The sequence below is a fragment of the Elephas maximus genome, chromosome 3 (genome assembly GCF_024166365.1).
Source record: "Elephas maximus indicus isolate mEleMax1 chromosome 3, mEleMax1 primary haplotype, whole genome shotgun sequence".
NCBI classification, from domain to species: Eukaryota; Metazoa; Chordata; class Mammalia; order Proboscidea; family Elephantidae; genus Elephas; species Elephas maximus.
This window is the reverse complement of record NC_064821.1, coordinates 64,533,324-64,551,568: the sequence shown is the minus strand read 5'-3', so window position 1 is coordinate 64,551,568 and position 18,245 is coordinate 64,533,324. Positions and strand designations below refer to the sequence as shown.

Genomic DNA, 18,245 nt, shown 5'->3' with positions numbered 1-18,245 from the left:
TCAATGCCTTCATTTTGGTCTTGTAAGACCTGAGTAGGGGAACCAGGCAAGCCCACCTGGACTTCTGATCTGCAGAATTAAGAGATAATAAATTTATGATTGTTTTAAAAAGCCTAGAAGTTTGTTTTAGAAGTTTGTTGCAGCAGCAATAAAAAATGAATACAGATGGGTTGGAGTCTGACAGGTCAAAGATAAGTGAAGGGCATCCCAGGTGGAAGGGACAACACAGGTAAAGGCAGGTCACTTAACCTCTTTAAGCTTCAGTTCCCCTTTCTGTAAAACGGGAATAGTGATAGCTCCCTCTGTCCCATGCTAAACTTAAAATAAAATGGCTAAGCGGTGCACAGTAGGTGTTAACAAATGCTAATACTGCTTTCCTCTTCCCAAGAGAGCTCTCTGGGCTGGGTGAGGAGCAGGCCTGCCTGGAGGCAGGGGGAGAGACACAGTGTGGCCCCTAGAGAGTACTGATTGGTCCTGTCCTGTTTCTGCCAGTGGAGCCGGCCCCGCCCACCCTTGTCTTCACCCGCACAGAGGAGATCCTGAGCATCAATGCCACATACCAGCTGCCACAGTGCATGCCCTCAACGGATCTGAAGTATGAGGTGCATTTCTGGAAGGAGGGGACCAGGAACAAGGTGAGAAACCCCTTTTCTGCCCCTAGACTGGCCCCCCGCCCCCGCTACCCAACTAAACCTTGGTGCTCCTCGCCCTCCCAGTCTGCTTCCCACACCCCTTCTTCAAGAAGCGTTCCCCAGTATACCCCCCACTCCCGGCAGTCACCCACAGCACAGCTGAACTGGCATCAGTCACATCTCAGTGCCTAGTGTCTGAGAATGTCTCATAGAAAACAAAGGAAGCCAGGGCCCACCCTGATGGAGATCCAGGGTCCAGGCAGTGACTCACGTACAGGGTGACTAGCCCATGGCCCACCCTGCCCCTCTCCCCCAGAGAGGCCATATACAGGGCACCCTGCCACTGCACATCACAGGGGCAACAGCATGGCAGCTTTTGTTTGTTTATTAATTATGAAAATCTTCCTCCCCCCTTTTTTTCCAATAAAATCTGGCTGAAGTAGGGTGATTTATAGGAGGCCTATTTGCCAAGTCACCAGATTCATTACAGAAAAATCAGAAAATACAGATAAGCTCTAAAAAGAAAACCAAAAGTACCCAGAGATAATCACTAATAGAGCCTTGATGTGTATCCAATTCCAGACTTATCTTCTGTGCGTGTGTCTGTGCTTATTTATGGCAGGGGTCAGCAAACTTTTTCTGTAAAGGGCCAGATAGTAAATATTTTCAACTTTGCAGGCCAGATGGTCTCCATCGTAACTCCCCAACTCTGCCATTGTATCATGAGAGCAGCCATAGACTATATGTAAATGAATCAGCATGGCTATGTTCCAATAAAACTTTATTTACAAAAACAGATGGCCGTGCAGATATGGCCTTCGGACTGTAGTTTGCTGACCCCTGATTTATGAGATTACCGCCGTTAAATTGTTTTGTAGCTTGATTTACACAATTAATAATATACTGCAAACTCTCAAGGTATCTTCCTACAGCGTAATAGTAAAGGGTTGCATCAGATTCCCGTGCAGGGCTGTCTGCGCCTTCTTCACTTTTATGAAACTCATCCCTTCTTGTTGAACATTAAGGTCATATCCAATTTTTCCTACTCTGTTATTAGGCAAGTTCTTTGCTCTTTCTGAGCTTTAGTTTACCCTAAATTACACTTCATGACAGAGGACTGTTGTGTAGATAAACCCAAATCCAAACCCTCTGCCGTTGAGTTGATTCTGACTCATAGTGATCCTGTAGGATGGAGTAGAACTGCCCCATAGGATTTCCAAGGAGCGCCTGGTGGATTCGAACTGCCGACCTTTTGGTTAGCAGCCGTAGCTCTTAACCACTATGCTACCAGGGTTTCCTGTGTAGATAAAGCCTTTGGAAAATGCTAGACAAGTATGATCTATTTATTACATCTCATCGGGCAGTCTTAGGGACGTGCATCTGATAAACTCTGCTTCCCAGGCTACGCGCGCACACACATTCAACATTCATTCAGCAAACATTTACTCAGTGCTTCTCCCATCCTGTACAGTCTAGTTCAGGGGCCAACAGTGAGTATTTTCAGTTTTGCAGGCCATCTGGTCCCTGTCATAACTCTTCAACTCTGCCATTGCAGCACAAAAGAAACCGTCAGCCAGTTGCCATTGGGTCGGTTCTGACTTATGGCGACCCCATAAGTACAGAGTAGAATTGCTCCATAGGGTTTTTGAGGTTGTGACCTTTTAGAAGCAGATCACTCAGCCTTTCTTCCAAGATCCCTCTGAGTGGGCTTGAACCACCAACCTTTTGTTTAGTAGTCGAGCACTTAACCTTTTGTGCCACCCAGGGACTGCAAAGGCAATATGAAGATGTCTATTTTACGTATTTCAATAAAGTTATTTACAAAAACAGATGGCAGCTCAGATTTGACCCACAGGCTGTAGTTTGTGGACCCTTGTCCTTGTCCATTCTTTATTCTACTGAACCAGCATTCACTCCTGCTCTCCTGCGTATTCTGGGTCCTAGGGATACAGATCTCCATCCAATGTGACCCCTGCCTTTGAAGAACCTCGCAAATGTTCTAGATTAACACTATCCAATACAAATATAATACAAGAAATATATGTGATTTTAAATTTGCTAGTAGTCACATTGGAGCCCTGGCGACACAGTGTTTCAGAGCTCGGCTGCTAACCAAAAGATCAGCAGTTCAAATCCACCAGCTGCTCCTTGGAAACCCTTTGGGGCAGTTCTACTCTGTCCTATAGCATCGCTACGAGTTGGAGTCGACTCGACGGCAACGGGTTTAGTAGTCACAGTAAGTCAAGTCAAAAGAAACAAGTGGTTTAATTTTGATAATAGATCTTATTTAATCCATCAGATCTAAAATGTTACCATTGTAACATGTGATTAATATAAAAATTATTGAGATAGTTTACGTTCTTTTTTTACTTAGTCTTTGAAATCCAGTGTGTATTTCACACTCACAGCACATCTCAATTTGGACCAGCCACGTTTCAGGTGGCTTCTATATTGGACAGGGCAGCCCTAGCATTTCCTCTGCCTGAATGACCCCCCGCCCCCCGCCCCAGTAGATGGGAGCCTCTGAGGTAGATGCCTAAACAGTCTGCCCCTCAAAGTGAGGGAACAAGAGGGAGGTACAGAGGACCGGGAGGGCCTGGTCGGGGTGCACATGGGAACGACCCTGAGTAGCAGAGTGTTTTTTGAACCCAGGCTGTCTCAACCTCGAGACTCAAGGGTTGGGAAGTGCTCCCTCATGCTTGAATGCTAATGCAGAAAAAGTAAAGAGGGTTGGGGGAGTCCAGCCATACCCTGCCTACTGACCCCACCTCCGCCTGGCCGGAAAGATTCAACGCCCCCAGTAGGTCTGCTCACCTCCCTCTCTCCAAACAGACCATATTTCCAGTCAGTCCCCACGGCCAGCCAGTCCGGATCCCCCTCCAACCAGCCACAAGTGGACACCACTGCTTCAGTGCCAGGACCATCTACACCTTTATTTCCTCCAAATACAGCGAGCTCTCCAAGCCTACCTGCATGTTCCTGGAGACCTCAGGTGGGTGCACAGTGGTGCAGAAGCGAGGACTTTCCCTTGGCCTCAAAACCACAAAACCAAACCTGTTGCCATCGAGTCAATTCTGACTTATAGCAGCCCTATAGGACAGAGTAGAACTGCCCCATTGGGTTTCCATGGAGTGCATGGTGGATTTGAACTGCTGACATTCTGGTTAGCAGCCGTAGCACTTAACCACTGCATCACTAGGGTTTCCCCTTGGCCTCAGGAGCTCCATAATGTGGTAGTCAAGAGTGCGTTCTAGAGACAGACTCACGTAGATTAAAATCCCACCTCTACCACACTCATTGCGTGTCCTTGGTTAGTTTACGTACCTTTCTGAACCCTGGTTCCTACAATCTGTGTTGTTTTTGTTAGCTGCTGTCAAGTCAGCCCCTGACGCATGGCGCCTCCCCGTACAATGGAGTGAAATGGTACCCAGTGCTGTACCATCCCCATGATCTGACCGTAGTGATCCATAGGGTTTTCATGGGGGCAGATTTTTGGACGTAGATCGCCAGGCTTTTCTTCATAGTCCGTCTCAGTCTGGAAGCTATGCTGAAACCTGTTCCGTACCACAGCAACACTCAAGCCTCCACTGACAGACAGCTGGTGGCTGCACTTGTACGTTGCCTGGGAATTGAACTTGGGTCTCCCGTATGGAAGGCAAGAATTCTACCACTGAACCACCACTGCTCTCCAGCAATCTGTAGAATGGGCTTATTCTTATGAGGATTAAATAGGATGATGTATGGGAAGCTCTCAGCACATATGCAAGTGATAGGTGGGAGCTGTTGTTGCGATCCGGTACTAATTGTTATTTTTCCTTCCTTAGCAATCAGCCCGCCATTCCTGATGCTGCTGTCACCCCTGCTGTTGTTGCTGTTGGTAACTGCCACATGGGCTGTGATCTGGAAGAACTCCAGGGAGGTCCCCTGGTTTCAGCAGGAAAAGATGCCACAGGCCTTGGTATAATGAATTTGGGGGAGGTGGCAGAGAGGGAGGGATGTTGAAGAGTAAGAAATTGGAGCTAGATTTACAAATAGTTAAGATAGAATAGGAAGAAAGTCAAGACAGCAGAACTTCTCCTATCTTTGTGTCTGAATTTCCACCATTAGTCATTCATTCCTCTGGCACCTAATGAAAATAGCAAATACCCCTGGGTGGGTGAAGTGCCTTGTAAGTCCCTTTTAGTTAAATGACCTCAACTCTGCTAAGGGTTAGTCGGGTGCCCAGAGCAGAGCTCTCAGCCCTGGAACTCAGGAGAGATGCCTAGAGGGAGGGCGGGGCTGAAGGGTGGTGCCGAAAGGGGAAGTCTTAAAAAAGCCCCAACTAAGGTTAGACTTAGTTCACAGTTTAACCAAGGAGCAGCAGAATTTTCAGCCTTGTCTGCTGGCTCACTTTGAATCTGCGGCCAGCTGGGGGAGGGGAAGCCTTGAGAGGTCCCATAGGTCAGAATCTTTCAGTTGAGGGCCCGGGGAATGAAGCTTGACCATAGGTGAGGCTCAGTGGGTGGTCAGGTGGGAGTGGGGGCTTTGAGGACGGATTTGGGGTGTCTCTGTGCCACACAGGGAGTATTCTCAGGGTTTCTGGCTTCAGGACCTTTGAGAAATCCCATGGACTGTCTGGGCAGCCTCTGTGGTAGACACATCTGTGCCCTGTCCCTCTCCCCTCAGCCTTCCCATTTACAGCACACCAGCTTGACTTCCAACAGCCAACACCTACCTCCTGGGGGCATTTGCTGGCCACTAGAGTCTGCTCTGCCCATACATGTGACGGGAATTAGCGTCACCGCCACCCCTCACATCCCTCAGCCAATGACTGGCAGAAGCTGGTAGAGAAATACCCAGGCCTGTCGCCCCTCAGTAGGGTGGCCCTGAGGTGTGAGCTCCCCAGCAGGATTCAGCTCCAGCTGCCCATAGTGGTAACTTGTTTGATAACACCTCTTTACTGGCTACTTCTGGGTTTCCTGGGACCCCCATGCCCCAAGGAACTGCTTGCATCTGAATCCTTGATCTAGCTTCTGTTTCCAGACCTGAAAAGTTATTTAAAGTCTTGTTTCAAGAGATCTAAATTTTCTGCTCTTCTCTCCCCTCCTCAAATCAGGACTTTTCTGGACACATACACCCCATGGCAGCCTTTCAGCCCAGTGGTCCAGAGTCCCCAGATGACTTAACCCTCAGTCCCCAAAAAGAACTGATCAGAAGGGTCCAGCTGACCCCTGGAGTCAGAGCCTCTGCCACCCTGCAGGCAGGGTCTGAGAAGGACAGTGCTGAGATTGAGGAGGAGGAGGACACAGGTGACAGTGTCAGCTTCCAGCCCTACATCGAGCCACCTTCCTTCCTGGGGCAAGAACATCAGATTCCACGATGCTCTGAGGCAGACGGGATGGACTCAGGGAATCCCCAGACTCTGGTCCACGTTGAAGGCTCCTCTGCATCGGGTTCTTCAGACACAAGCTGGGCCAGCACCGAGGACCCCTCCTCCTGGGATGAAGCTGGGAACTCCAGCTATTTGGCCAAGAAGAGGCCAGGCGATGGGCTGGATGGGGATGGGTGCTGGGAGCCTCTCCCACTACCTGAATTCTCTGAGGACTCAGGCTCCCTGGAAGAGCCACCAAAAGATGACCTCTGGGGCTCCTCAGCAGGGCTGGATCTGGTCCCTGGGGAGCTTCCAGTTTCTCTTAGGACACTGACCATCTCCTGGGACAGCAGCCCGGAAGAGGAGGAGGAGGAGGAGGAAGAAGATGAGAAGGAATCAGAAACTGAGGACAGTGGAACCGGCAGCTGGGGGGCTGAGAGCTCCCAGAGGACCGAGAGCAGTGGGGCGCTACTTGGGCATTACATGGCAAGGTGAGCCAGCCCCTGCTTCCCGCCGGGTCCGGTGCTGCAGCCAGGGCTGCTGGCATTCCCCAAGGACCCAGGATGCCACTGAGACTTGAGAGCCTGCATACAGCATTGAGGCACCAGAGGGTTCTCAGGGCACCTCTGGGCACCCAACATGCAACAGGTGAGGTCAGGTCAAGTGGACATCAAGGGCTGGCACCACCTAAGGGCTGTCTGGATTTTGTGAGGAGGGCTGGTCTCGCCAGAGGCACTTCTGGTCTGTCAGAGCTTCATGCCTTCCTCCAGCACCCTCTGAGTTACCTCCTCTCCCAAGTCATGCCCTCCCAGTTCATCAGCCCCCTGTGGGGGTGCTCAGATGGAGAAAAATCCAATTGGCTGAGAGCGTTGGAAGGTAAAGAGTGTTCATCATTCAAATCCCAGTCCCTGGAATCATGGAATTGCACAGTCTTTCATATCAGACAGACCTCGATTCAAATCCCAGCTCTGCCATTCACCAGCTGTGTGACCTTGGGTAAACAACCTTCCCTCTCTGAACCTCGGTTTCCTCATCTGTGATACCACTTGGGTGTGGTGAGGGCCAGGAAGATCTCAGATGTATGTAGCACAGGGCCTGCCACATCATCAGTGCTCTATATGTGGTGGCTCCAAGGAGACCCCCTGGACTTCTCCCACCCATAGCCCCAAACTCAGAGCGGCTGGAAGCAGTCATCCTTCAGCCCGTCTCACTTCTAGTCTACCTCCTTCCTCCCACCTTCCATGTCCCTCATTCCTGGTCAGGAAACTGAGTTCTCAAAAGCCAGAGCCCCAGCCAGGGTGACTCTGGTCCCTTCCCTTTTCTCAGCCATGGGAACTGTGCTTCCAAGGCAAGGAGCCAAACTGTCTGCCTTCCAGGGGGTGTGACTTGCTGAATTTGGGGTGCGACACAACAGGGGAGTAGACTCTTGGGCCTGTGATCACTGGATGGTATGTCTGACCTTTTGGCTGACTCTCGTGGTCATAAAGGAGAGGTCTTTTCCCTCCCAATTCAGAGAAACCAGTGTCACTGCAGAAACAGCCAACTGCCCCTCCCTGGGAGTACTGGTAGGTGTTCTCAAAACAACTGCTTTGCTCACCTGCGCCTAGCAGGTAAAGGGATAGCAGAGCCGAGTTTTCACTCATAGGACCAAGATGTTTGTCTTGTGGCCGGGAAGCTGACGGATCTTTGCCCTGTCACCTGAGCTGTGCCAGTTAACCTGCCAAGATGTCTGCATTTGTGAAAAAGGGATCTCTGTACGTGTTTTGTCCACAGGGCTGTGGCATCTTGAAGCCAACATGAGAAAAACTTCGTAGAGGTTGGTGGTGCAGGGGGGTTCTCAAACCATGCTCCCAAAAGGCTTATGAATCCAGGGGAGGGGACCCTTTAGGACTCTTCCCCCCGCCCCTCACTTCAACCAGAGCAGCCATCCTATGACCTGATTTAGATACTGTGACCTTCTGTGGCCTTCAGTGGCCTTCTTTGTGGGGCTTTGCTTAGGAAGGCTCCATTGCCAAAGAAAAAACAAACCACTGTTGTAATCAAACACCTGTGTGAAGGTGAACACCTGAAGAAGCTGCGGCCGAGTGGCAGAGGCACTTGCCTGAGTCACCACCAAGGCATAAGGTGCCACCCAGTGCCCAAATGTCGAATTATTGTGTTTGTCTCAAAGGGTGAGCTTTTTTATTAATCATGGTGAAAATATACACAACAAAACGTTTGCCAATTCAACGTTACATGTAAAATTCAGTGACATTACATTCTTCATACCATGCAAGCGTTATTGCTGTCCTTTTCTAAATTATTCTGCCACCATTAACATAAACTCAGTGTCCCTATGCAATCCCCCTTCCCCTTCTCACCCCCTGATAATCACTCATCTTTGGTGTCTATGTATTTGCTTATTTCATGTAAATGAGATCATACAGTATTTGTCCTTTTGCAACTGATTTGCAAAGTTCATCCATGTTGTGGCATGCATCAGGACTTCATTCCTCATTGTGGCTGAGTACAAACGTACCTCGTTTTATTGTACCTCACTTTATTGCACTTTGCAGATAATTGCGTTTTTTACCAATTGAAGGTTTGTGGCAACCTTGCATCAAGCAAGTCTATCGGTGCCATTTTTCTTGGAGCATGTGCTCACTTTGTGTCTCTGTGTCACGTTTTGGCAAATTCTCACGGTATTTCAAACTTTTTCATTATTGTTATACCTGTGATGGTGATCTGTGATCAGAATTTGATGTTACACTGTAATTGTTTGGGGCATCACGAGCCACGCCCATATAAGATGGTGAACTTCATCGATAAATGTCTGTGCTCTGACTGCTCCAGTGACTGGCTGTTCCCCATCTCTCTCCCTCTCCTTGGGGCTCCCTATTCCCTGAGATATGACAATATTGAAATTAGGCCAATTAATAACCATACAATGGCCTCTAAGTGTTCACGTGAAACGAAAAATTGCACGTCTCTCACTTTAAATCAAAAGCTAGAAATGATCAAGCTTAGTGAGGAAGGCATGTCAAAAGCCAAAATAGGCCAAAAGCTAGGACTCTCGCGCCAAACAGCCAAGTCGTGAATGCACGGAGAAGTTCTTGAAGGAAATTAAAAGTGCTACTCCAGTGAACACATGCGAATGAGAAGAAAGCCAAACAACCTTACTGCTGATATGGAGAAAGTTTTAGTGGTCTGGACAGAAGATCAGGCCAGCCACAACATTCCCTTAAGCCAAAAGCTAGTCCAGAGTAAGGCCCTAACTCTCTTCAAGTCTACGAAGGCTGAGAGAGGTGAGGAAGCTGAAGAAGAAAAGTTTGAAGCTAGCAGTGGTTGGTTCATGAAGTTTAAGGAAAGAAGCCGTCTCTATAACATAAAAGTGCAAGATGAAGCAGCCAACTATGCTGTAGACCTGGCTAAGATAATTGATGAAGGTGGCTACACTAAACAACAGATTTTCAATGTAGATGAAACCCTTATATTGAAAGAAGATGCCATCTAGGACTTTCATGGCTGGAGAAGTCAATGCCTGGCTTCAAAGCTTCGAAGGATGGGCTGACTGTTTTGTTTGGGGCCAGTGCAGCTGGTGACTTTAAGTTGACGCCAGCACTCATTTACCATTCCAGAAATTCCAGGGCCCTTAAGAATTATGCTAAGTCTACTCTTCCATAAATGAACCAATAAATTCTGGATGACAGCACATCTGTTTGTAACATGGTTTACTGAATATTTTAAGCCCACTGTTGAGACCTACTGTTCAGAAAGATTCCTTTCAAAATATCACTGCACATTGACAATGCAGCTCATCACCGAAGAGCTCTGATGGCGATGTACAAGGAGATTAGTATTGTTTTCATGCCTGCTAACACAGCATCCATTCTGCAGCCCGTGGATCAAGGAATAATTTTGACTTTCAAGTCTTATTATTTAAGAAATACATTTCATTTTTTTATGGCTGCCATAGATAGTAATTCCTTTGATAGATCTGGACAAAGTAAATTGAGAGCCTTCTAAAAAGGATTCACCTTTCTACATGCCATTAAGAACATTCCTGATTCATGTGAGGAGATAAAGATATCACCATTAACAGGAGTTTGGAAGAAGTTGAGTTCAGTCCTCATGGGTGAGTTTGAGAGGTTTAAGACTCCAGTGTGGTAGAAATAGCAAGAGAACTACAATTAGAAGTGGAGCCTGAAGATGTGACTGTATTGCTGCAATCTCCTGATAAAACTTTAACAGATGAGGAGTTGCTTTTTATGGATGAGCAAAGAAAGCGGTTTCTTGAGATGGAATCTACTCCTGGTGAAGATGCTGTGGACATTGTTGAAATGACAACAGAGGATTTAGAATATTATATAAACTTAGTTGACAAGGCAGCCGCGGGGTTTGAGAGGATTGACTCCAATTTTGAAAGAAGTTCTACTGTGAGTAAAATGCTATCAAATAGCATCGCATGCTACAGAGAAATTGCTCTTGAAAGGAAGAGTCAATTGAGGCAGCAAACTTTATCGTTGTCTTATTTTAATTGCCACAGCCACCCCAGCCCTCAGCAGCCACCACCCTGATCAGTCAGCAGCCATCAACATCAAAGCAAGACCCTCCACCAGCAAAAAGATTATGACTCGCTGAAGGCTCAGATAATGGTTAGCATTTTTTAGCAATGAAGTATTTTTTTAATTAAGGTATATGTATTGCTTTTCTTAAACATAATGCTATTGCATACTTAATAGACTACCGTATAGTGTAAACATAACTTTTATATGCACTGAGAAATAAAAAAAAATTCGTTCGACTCGCTTTATTGCCATATTCACTTTATTGCGGTGGCCGAGAACCAAATCCGCAATGTCTCCGAGGTATGCCTGTAATATCCTTTTGTATGCATATACCACATTTTGTTTATTCATTCATCTTTTGATGGACATTTTGGTTGTTTAAGGGTGAGATATTTGATGTCTACCCAGCTGGACCAACCCCTGGCCCTTTGGCCATGTCAGCAAAGGGCCTAGGTCTCAGCCAGGATTTCCAAGAGGCACTGAACTGGCAGGAAGTCTCCACCACTGCCAGGGCGCCCTCTCTCTTTTTCTTTTTCTCTCTCTCTCTGTCACACACGCACACACATGCGCGCGCGCGCACACACACACACACATCATCAGTTTCACCTGCAATGAGGCCACATCACTGAGCTCAGAGGAGGAAGAACAAGCGAAACCACCAAGGTCGGGAAGGCTGTGACTCAGGGCCACCTCCCAAGGAAATGCCCAGTGCAAGGCTGATGTTCTTCCTGAGACCTACCTGAGCTGCTTCATGGCAGTCACTTCAGAAAAACTGAAAGCTGTCATCACTGTTGTCAGACTTGTGTGACATAATTGCTTTATTCTTAAGCCTTGGTATTTTTTTGTTTCACTGAGGTAAAATTTACTCAATCTTTACTGTTTTTTAAGTGTACAATTCAGTGGCATTGAGTACATTCACAGTGTTGTGCCAACATCACCTCTCTAGTTCCAAGGCCTTTTCATCACCCCAAAAGCAAATCCCATACTTGATATTTTTTTAAAGCATTGTTTTCAAAGTTGCAAATTTCTGATGTAGGCTGAGCTTTTTAGTAATTCTGAATTCCAGCTCCTTTATGTTTTAGTAAGTGGAACAAAAAAGAGTGGGAAGCATTAGAAAAGAACGTGATAATCTAATTTGTTAACGTGTGTTCAGCACTTAGCTGTTTACAAAGCCCTTTTGCATATACAAGGGCAGTTCTTCACATGGGCTCCTGGCTGCATCTGAAGACTCTCAGGGAAAGAATCGGTGGTGCCTTACCTCAGAGCCATGTGTGTAATTCTCTGGAGTACCTGAGGAGGTTCTATGCTCTTAGGTATTTGTATCTATTTCTAATTTTTTCTGTTTATATTATATTTAAATAATATCCTAATGCTTGTTAGTATCTACTCCAAACTATTTTAATAAAGAACTCTGTTTTGAGAGAAAAAGGCACAATTGAAGGGAAAAGTGTGTATTCTTATTTTTCAGACTTCTCACCACATATCTAGGAAACCTAGCTGTTAAGTCCGCAAGGGTCTCGGGTGGGGTTTCCAGAAGCTGATGCAGAGACAAGGATTGTGGGTATAACGCAGCTCCTTGGCACCATGGTTCTGGGAAGCGCTGTGATTCTGGGAAACACGGGGAGGGAAGTGGGCAAGTGAACTGGGTAAGGGAAGGCAGCCAATCAAGGTGCCTAAGCAAACAGCTCACTGCTATAGGCAATTGGGGCTCCATCCCCTTGGGGAACTTTGGGAGTCAGTGTAGGGCACTCTCTAGATTTGTTCCCCCTTCCAGAGGCAGGACTTGGAGAATTTACCCACCAGCCTCCATCAGTTCTGTGTTGGTGGCTCCCTCAGGCACACTTGCAGTTACTTGGTGGAAGCCATCATGATGGTGCGCAGGGAAGGTGAGTGCCCGGGGAGATGAGTAGGGCATCAACTCCACTGCTACCCTGGCAGCTCACCCAATTGCAGCTATGATACATAGAAGGATATAGAACAGCCTCTGTGTGGCTGGCCTTGCAACCCCAAACTCATTGCAATAGATCTCTATTGGGGAGGGTCTCCCAGGGCCACACAGTGACTGCCCAACACAGTGCTTGCAGATTGTCACCACTTAACTGGCCCCAGGGTCGCACCAGACCCAGGCTGAGCTGATTCAAGCATCTCTCTGGAATTCAAAAGTCTTCCTGGCTGGTTAGGTCTGGGACAGGTAAGTTCCAACCAGCTATGGCCGTATTTCCCATTTTGAGGAATGGGAAATCTCAGTCTGCAGATGATGCAAGAGTAGGGCCGCTGCACAAAAAGCCAAGATGAAAAAGGGTGAGCCCTGGTTCCGGTCTGTTCCTGGGGTCAAGCTGCAGCCCTGTCCTTGGCTGCCTGGAGACACCTCTGCATCCCGGTAATAAATTCTCCTGCATTTAAGCCAACTCCCTGGGCCTTCTGTTACTTTTAACCAAGGCCCTTGCTAACTCACAGAGACAATGAATATCATGGTGTGTGGTCAGGATTTGGGTATCTGCCTCCTTGAATGGCCCTTTGCAGACAGTGAGGCAAAACTTTTTTCTCCAGCTAATCATCCCCATCCTGAACTTCCCTGCCAGGTCACCTTCTGAGTGTCTCTTTACCCGCGTGCTGCCACCTTCTGGACAGTGGTGGAATGTCAGGGCTACTGGGATTGCCCATGTTCTCAGTAGAACAGCAGTCAGGGGAGCTGGGAGAGGAAAGGGCTGGGATAATGATGTTACATTCTGAGAACTCCTTTGGGAAAGGAACTCTTTGCTCCTGGCACCAGAACCTGACAAGGATGGAAACTTGGTAGTGAATGAATGAAAAACGAATGAATGAATAAATGATGAACTGGGGTCAGTGAGAAGTTGAGTGAGATCCCTAGATGGTGCAAATGGTTTGTGATCAACTGCTGATCTAAAGGTTGGTGATTTGAACCCACTCGGCAGTACCACAGAAGAAAGACCTGGTGATCTGTTTCTATTAGAATTACAGCAGAAAACCCTATGGAACAGTTGTAATCTTATAACACATAGGGTGGCCACAAGCCAGAATTGATGGCAACTAACAACATCAAAGAGGTGGGCCAAGAACTCCCAAGGGGCTGGATGTGTGTGCATTTTACATATAAAGCAGCCGGAGATCTTGCATTAGACAGCGCTGTCCTAGGCCCCAAATTCCTGCCGCCCGTGAAGGACTGTCCCTCCTGCACCTAGCGTCTGCTCAGAGGAGGGGATCAGGGCTCAGTGAAGGAAACGAGGAACGGGAGAGAAGTGGGAGACAAAGCAGTACCATCGCCCCCTAGCGTTTTCATCCTGGAACTTCCCCCATGTGCTTTAGGACTTGATCAGTGAGTGCTGCTTGTATCTTTTCTGAACTCGTGCCCCGTGTGCAAAATGGGGCAAAAGTCATGAGGGGTTGGTCGGTCGGTCGGTCGGTCGGTCGGTCTTTGTTTGTTTGTTTGTTTGTTTGTTTGTTTGTTTGTTTGTTTGTTTGTTTGTTTGTTTGTAGACACAGACTAGAAGTTGTATCTATATCTAAATGAGTGAGTCAGTTACTTAAGAGATACCGGTTGGCTCCCGGACCTCTTCCAGCCCAGGGAGCCCCACCCATAGGCATGTGATGATGATGCAGGACAGGGAGGGGTGACAACTTTTTATAAATTGTCAATCTTCCCCCTTCCCCCCCTTGCTGCCTCTGTAAGTGAGTTTGGCGGAGACCGTGGGGTCCTGAGGTAGGAATGCCTCTGCACGCCCAGTCCTGGTGGGCGATACCATCAGCAGACAGAGGGGGGCTGCTCCCCAGGTGCCGGCACCTCCGGATGAGTCCAGGCTGTTCTTGCACAGTGTGTTTTACCCACCCAAGAAGCCAGATTACAACAGGGGTCGGAGCCTTTTCCCACTCTGTCTCTGAGCCCCAGGCCCTTTCATTGAACCCCCTTCCTCTAAATAATTAACCTCAGGCCTAATCTGCAGGCCGCAATGGTATGACTTCCCCCATCCCTGGGGTTTGACTGCAGAAACTACTGCCAATTGAAATTTCTAATCGCACATTTATCAGTATCTTCATCACCACCCTCCTCTGTCCCCACATCCTACACACCAGGACTCCACACACCTACAAATCCCAGTTTGTCCTCTGTCCTTCATTGTGTAACAGAGGAGGCTCACAGCATGAGACCTCTTCCTCAGAAACTGTCCAGAGGCATCAGCTTGTTTAATCCTCACAGGATTGCCAAAGAGTAAAAAAGAGTAGAGACTATTATTTCCATTTTGCAGATGAGAAAGCTGAGGGCCAGAAGCATGCAGCAGGTAGGTGGCAGAGGCAGGATTTGAACCCAGGTTTATCTGAGCCAAAGCCCATATTCTGTTCATACCACCTGGCTCCTGGGGGGTATATGAAACACTTTGCCCAATTCTGCTATGAGAAGCAGAATCTTTTCAATGTTTTTATGAAGAAGCATGGCTTTATAAGCATGCAAGAAGCTTCTAGAATGCCTTACCCCAAGAAAGCTGCAATCATAAGCAGAGTCAATAAATACTGAGTTGAATTTGTGCTTATGTCATTGACAATAGTCATGAAGGGAATTCTGGGATGTTTAGGGGTAGTTTCCCACCCAAAGGTGACATAGAAGCAGAAGCCAGTCAAGCTCCAAGGGCTCTTAGATGCCTTCTAGACCAAGCCAAGAAACTGAGGCCCAGGAAGGGGACAAGACCTATTCATGGTCACCTGGATTCAGGTGCAGACTTAGGACCAGACCCAGGCTCCACACCTGGGCCATCTAAGTCAGTGTCCCCAGTTGACAATGCCCAGGCCTTGGAGTCAGATGGACCCCCAAAGTGAGTCTACTTCTCAGCTTTTCTCCAAGAAGAGGATCTGGGGTAGATCATCCATAAGGCATTCCTTGCTCCTGCCCAGGAATGTCAGGGACCCCTTTAGCCTCTCTCACAAGCAAGATACCGGCCAGAGAGACAGCATGTCCCTAGGAAGACTTCCTGTGAACACCCCGCTGACTTTTTTTTAGATTTTTAAATGTTTGTATTTTTATTGATGTAAAAATATATATAACACAACATTTGCCAATTCTACATTTTTCAGGTGTACAATTTTGTGGTATCAGTTACTTTAATCATGTTGTACAAACACCACCCACAATCATTGCCAAACTTCCCATCACTATAAACAGTCAGTGCTGCCTAAACAATGGCTCCCCTGTCCCCCCTCGCTCCCGGCCTCTAATAAACCTTGGTCACTAGACATTTGCCTATTCTTGTTGTTTCATATAAACGAGATCTTAAAATATTTGTCCTTTGGTGGTTGATCCATTTCACTGAGCATCTATCAGGTTCGTCCATGGAGTGGCATGGATCAGGGCATCATTTACCCCACTACGTTTTGACATTCTTGCCTCTGCAGAGCAGGTTCTGGCATCCCTGGGTGTTGAGAGAAAGGAAGGCAGCTGGTCCCATACCTGAGTATTTGTCATTTTACTAATTACCAGTTAATGACAACTTGACCTGGATTCGTGGTGACCCATATGTGTCAGAGTAGAACTGTCCTCCACAAGGTTTACAATAGCTGATTTTTCAGAAGCAGATCACCAGGCCTTTCTTCTGAGGCACCTGTCAACCTGTCAGTTAGCAGCCAAGTACATTAATAAGTTGCACCACCAGGGACTCCATTTGTCATTTTATGATAGGCCTTTTTACAGCCTAGGGATGTTCTATAGCCAGTACGGAAGCCCTGGCCAGCTTCCCCCGCCCACTGACTCATTCAACAAATATTACTGAGTGCGTGCTCTGGGCCAGGTGGTGCTAGACACTGTGATGCCGAAGAGGGCAAGCGACAAGCCCTGTCCCAGACATACCCATGGTCGGCCAGAGGAAACACGAGGCAACAGATAGTATAGTGTGCTATTCTGTTTGTTCTGTTTCCATTGGTCTACCTTCCCTTCCCCTCCTTGCCTTCTTATCGTTGCTTTGGGTAAATATTGACCATTTGGTCTCATAGAGTTGATTGTTTGCAGGAGCATATTACTCACAAGTGATATTGTTTATCGTGACACATGCTAGGATAGGGATACGCAGGGGACCATGGGAGCTCAGAGCTGGGTGACACACACCGAGAAGGCTTCCTGGAGAAAGTGAACTTGCGAAGAGTTCTGAAGGAGGAACAGGAGTTAGACAGGAAGAGGGGGTGGAAAGGGTGTTCCAGGCAGCAAGAATAGCTCATACAAAGGCTCAGAGACAAGAGAATGCAAGACACACTGGAAGAATTTATCAGAGAGAAAACAAGCATATCTTCCTGGCAGTCTGGGCCAGAGTGAATCAGCTGAGTGAATCTGCTGCTATAAAGGTCAACCCCGTAAGTCGATGTTGGATACCTGCTCCGTATTCAGCCACAACATGGAGAGTACAGAGAAATACAAGGGGTTCTCTTTGTACCGGCACGCTTTTTTTTCTCCCTCACTGGGGAGACAAGAACCATTGAATTTTAGAGACCAGAAGATGAGGATATCTAGGGAACATCTATCTACCAGTGGTCACAGCCTCTCCTTGAATACCTCCAGCAACCAACAGCTTTCTATCTTGCAGGCGGCCCATCCGAAAGCGAGCCATACCACCGTAGTGAGAGCTGTTTTCCTGAATCAAAGGGAGCTTGCTTCCTTAGCATGTTCCCCACTGCCCCTGGTTTTCCTGTTTAGATTTAGTTACACAAAAGGATTCTAGACCCTTCTCCAGGCAACAGCCTCTCAGGTATTTGAAGACAGTGCTCATGACTCACCTCTACCCCAACCCTACTCTCTCCCCTCCAGGCTTGAAGAATAACACTGGGCAATGCCCAAATGCAGGACAGACTGGAAGCTCTAGAAGGATTCTTAGAAGTGAGACTGCTGTGAGCTGGCGTTGTCACGAATGTGGGCGACATCCATTTCCAGGAAAAGAAACCATCCCAGCTGGACTTGGAAGAAGAGGTGGTTTAGCTAAGAGAGAGGAAATGACATTCCAGGAGAGGAGTCCAGCCCAGACAAAGGCACTTTAATAACCTCTTTGTTTTGTTCAGTAACCTTGCTTTTTCTTAATACACAATTTCTCCCAAAGCTGCCTATTAACCTGATCCCTTTAATAAAGCATTAGTGCAGTGTGGCCCTGAGCCTGGGCGCCTATAAGGCTGCAACTCCATGCCAGGGGCTGAGATCAGATGCTTGTAAATGAGTCAGAACCCACAGGTGGGCATTCCAGTGAGTGTGTGTGATGTGGGCGCCTGGGAGTCACAAGGGGTGACGTATACAAACTTATTCTCTAGCCTAGAAAAAAAATGTGATATATCTCCTATAAAATGTTTTGAAAATGCCAATAAGCAGAAGGAAGAAAATTAAAATCACCTTTAATTCCACAGCCATCCAGAGGTAGCACAATTAATATTTTCATAGTCTTCAAGACTTTTTCTCTATGTGTGTATGCGTGTGTTTTAACCAGGCTTGTACTACTCATGGTTTAGTCCACATCTCTTTTTATTCAGTGATATATGGTGAATGTCTTCTAGCCACAAAACATTTTTCTCCAGCATCATTTTGAAGGTGCATTGGTCTTACATTGGGCGAACATACACCATCATTCATTTAACCAAATGCTGGGCATGGGGAATGCTCCCCCCCCCCCTTTTTTTAACTAGTAGAAATGAAGTCTGGATGTTCTCAAATTCTTTAAAAATCCGGACATCTTCTTT

At 47.3% G+C, this 18,245-nt stretch overlaps 1 protein-coding gene across 2 annotated transcripts in view; it reads left to right on the top strand.

Annotated features, from left to right (window-relative positions):
* The window catches only part of IFNLR1 (interferon lambda receptor 1), a 48,065-nt gene extending 36,014 nt beyond the window's left edge, over window positions 1-12,051 (top strand). The window contains exons 4-7 of one of the 2 annotated variants that reach the window (XM_049878267.1): window positions 493-635; window positions 3,465-3,624; window positions 4,457-4,590; window positions 5,728-12,051. In XM_049878267.1, the coding sequence (XP_049734224.1) occupies window positions 493-635; window positions 3,465-3,624; window positions 4,457-4,590; window positions 5,728-6,477 (1,187 nt within the window). In that variant the 3' untranslated portion in view covers window positions 6,478-12,051. The remainder of the gene's footprint in view (window positions 1-492; window positions 636-3,464; window positions 3,625-4,456; window positions 4,591-5,727) is intronic. The other variant, XM_049878266.1, reaches the window with a different exon arrangement.
* Window positions 12,052-18,245: the final 6,194 nt, after the last annotated feature.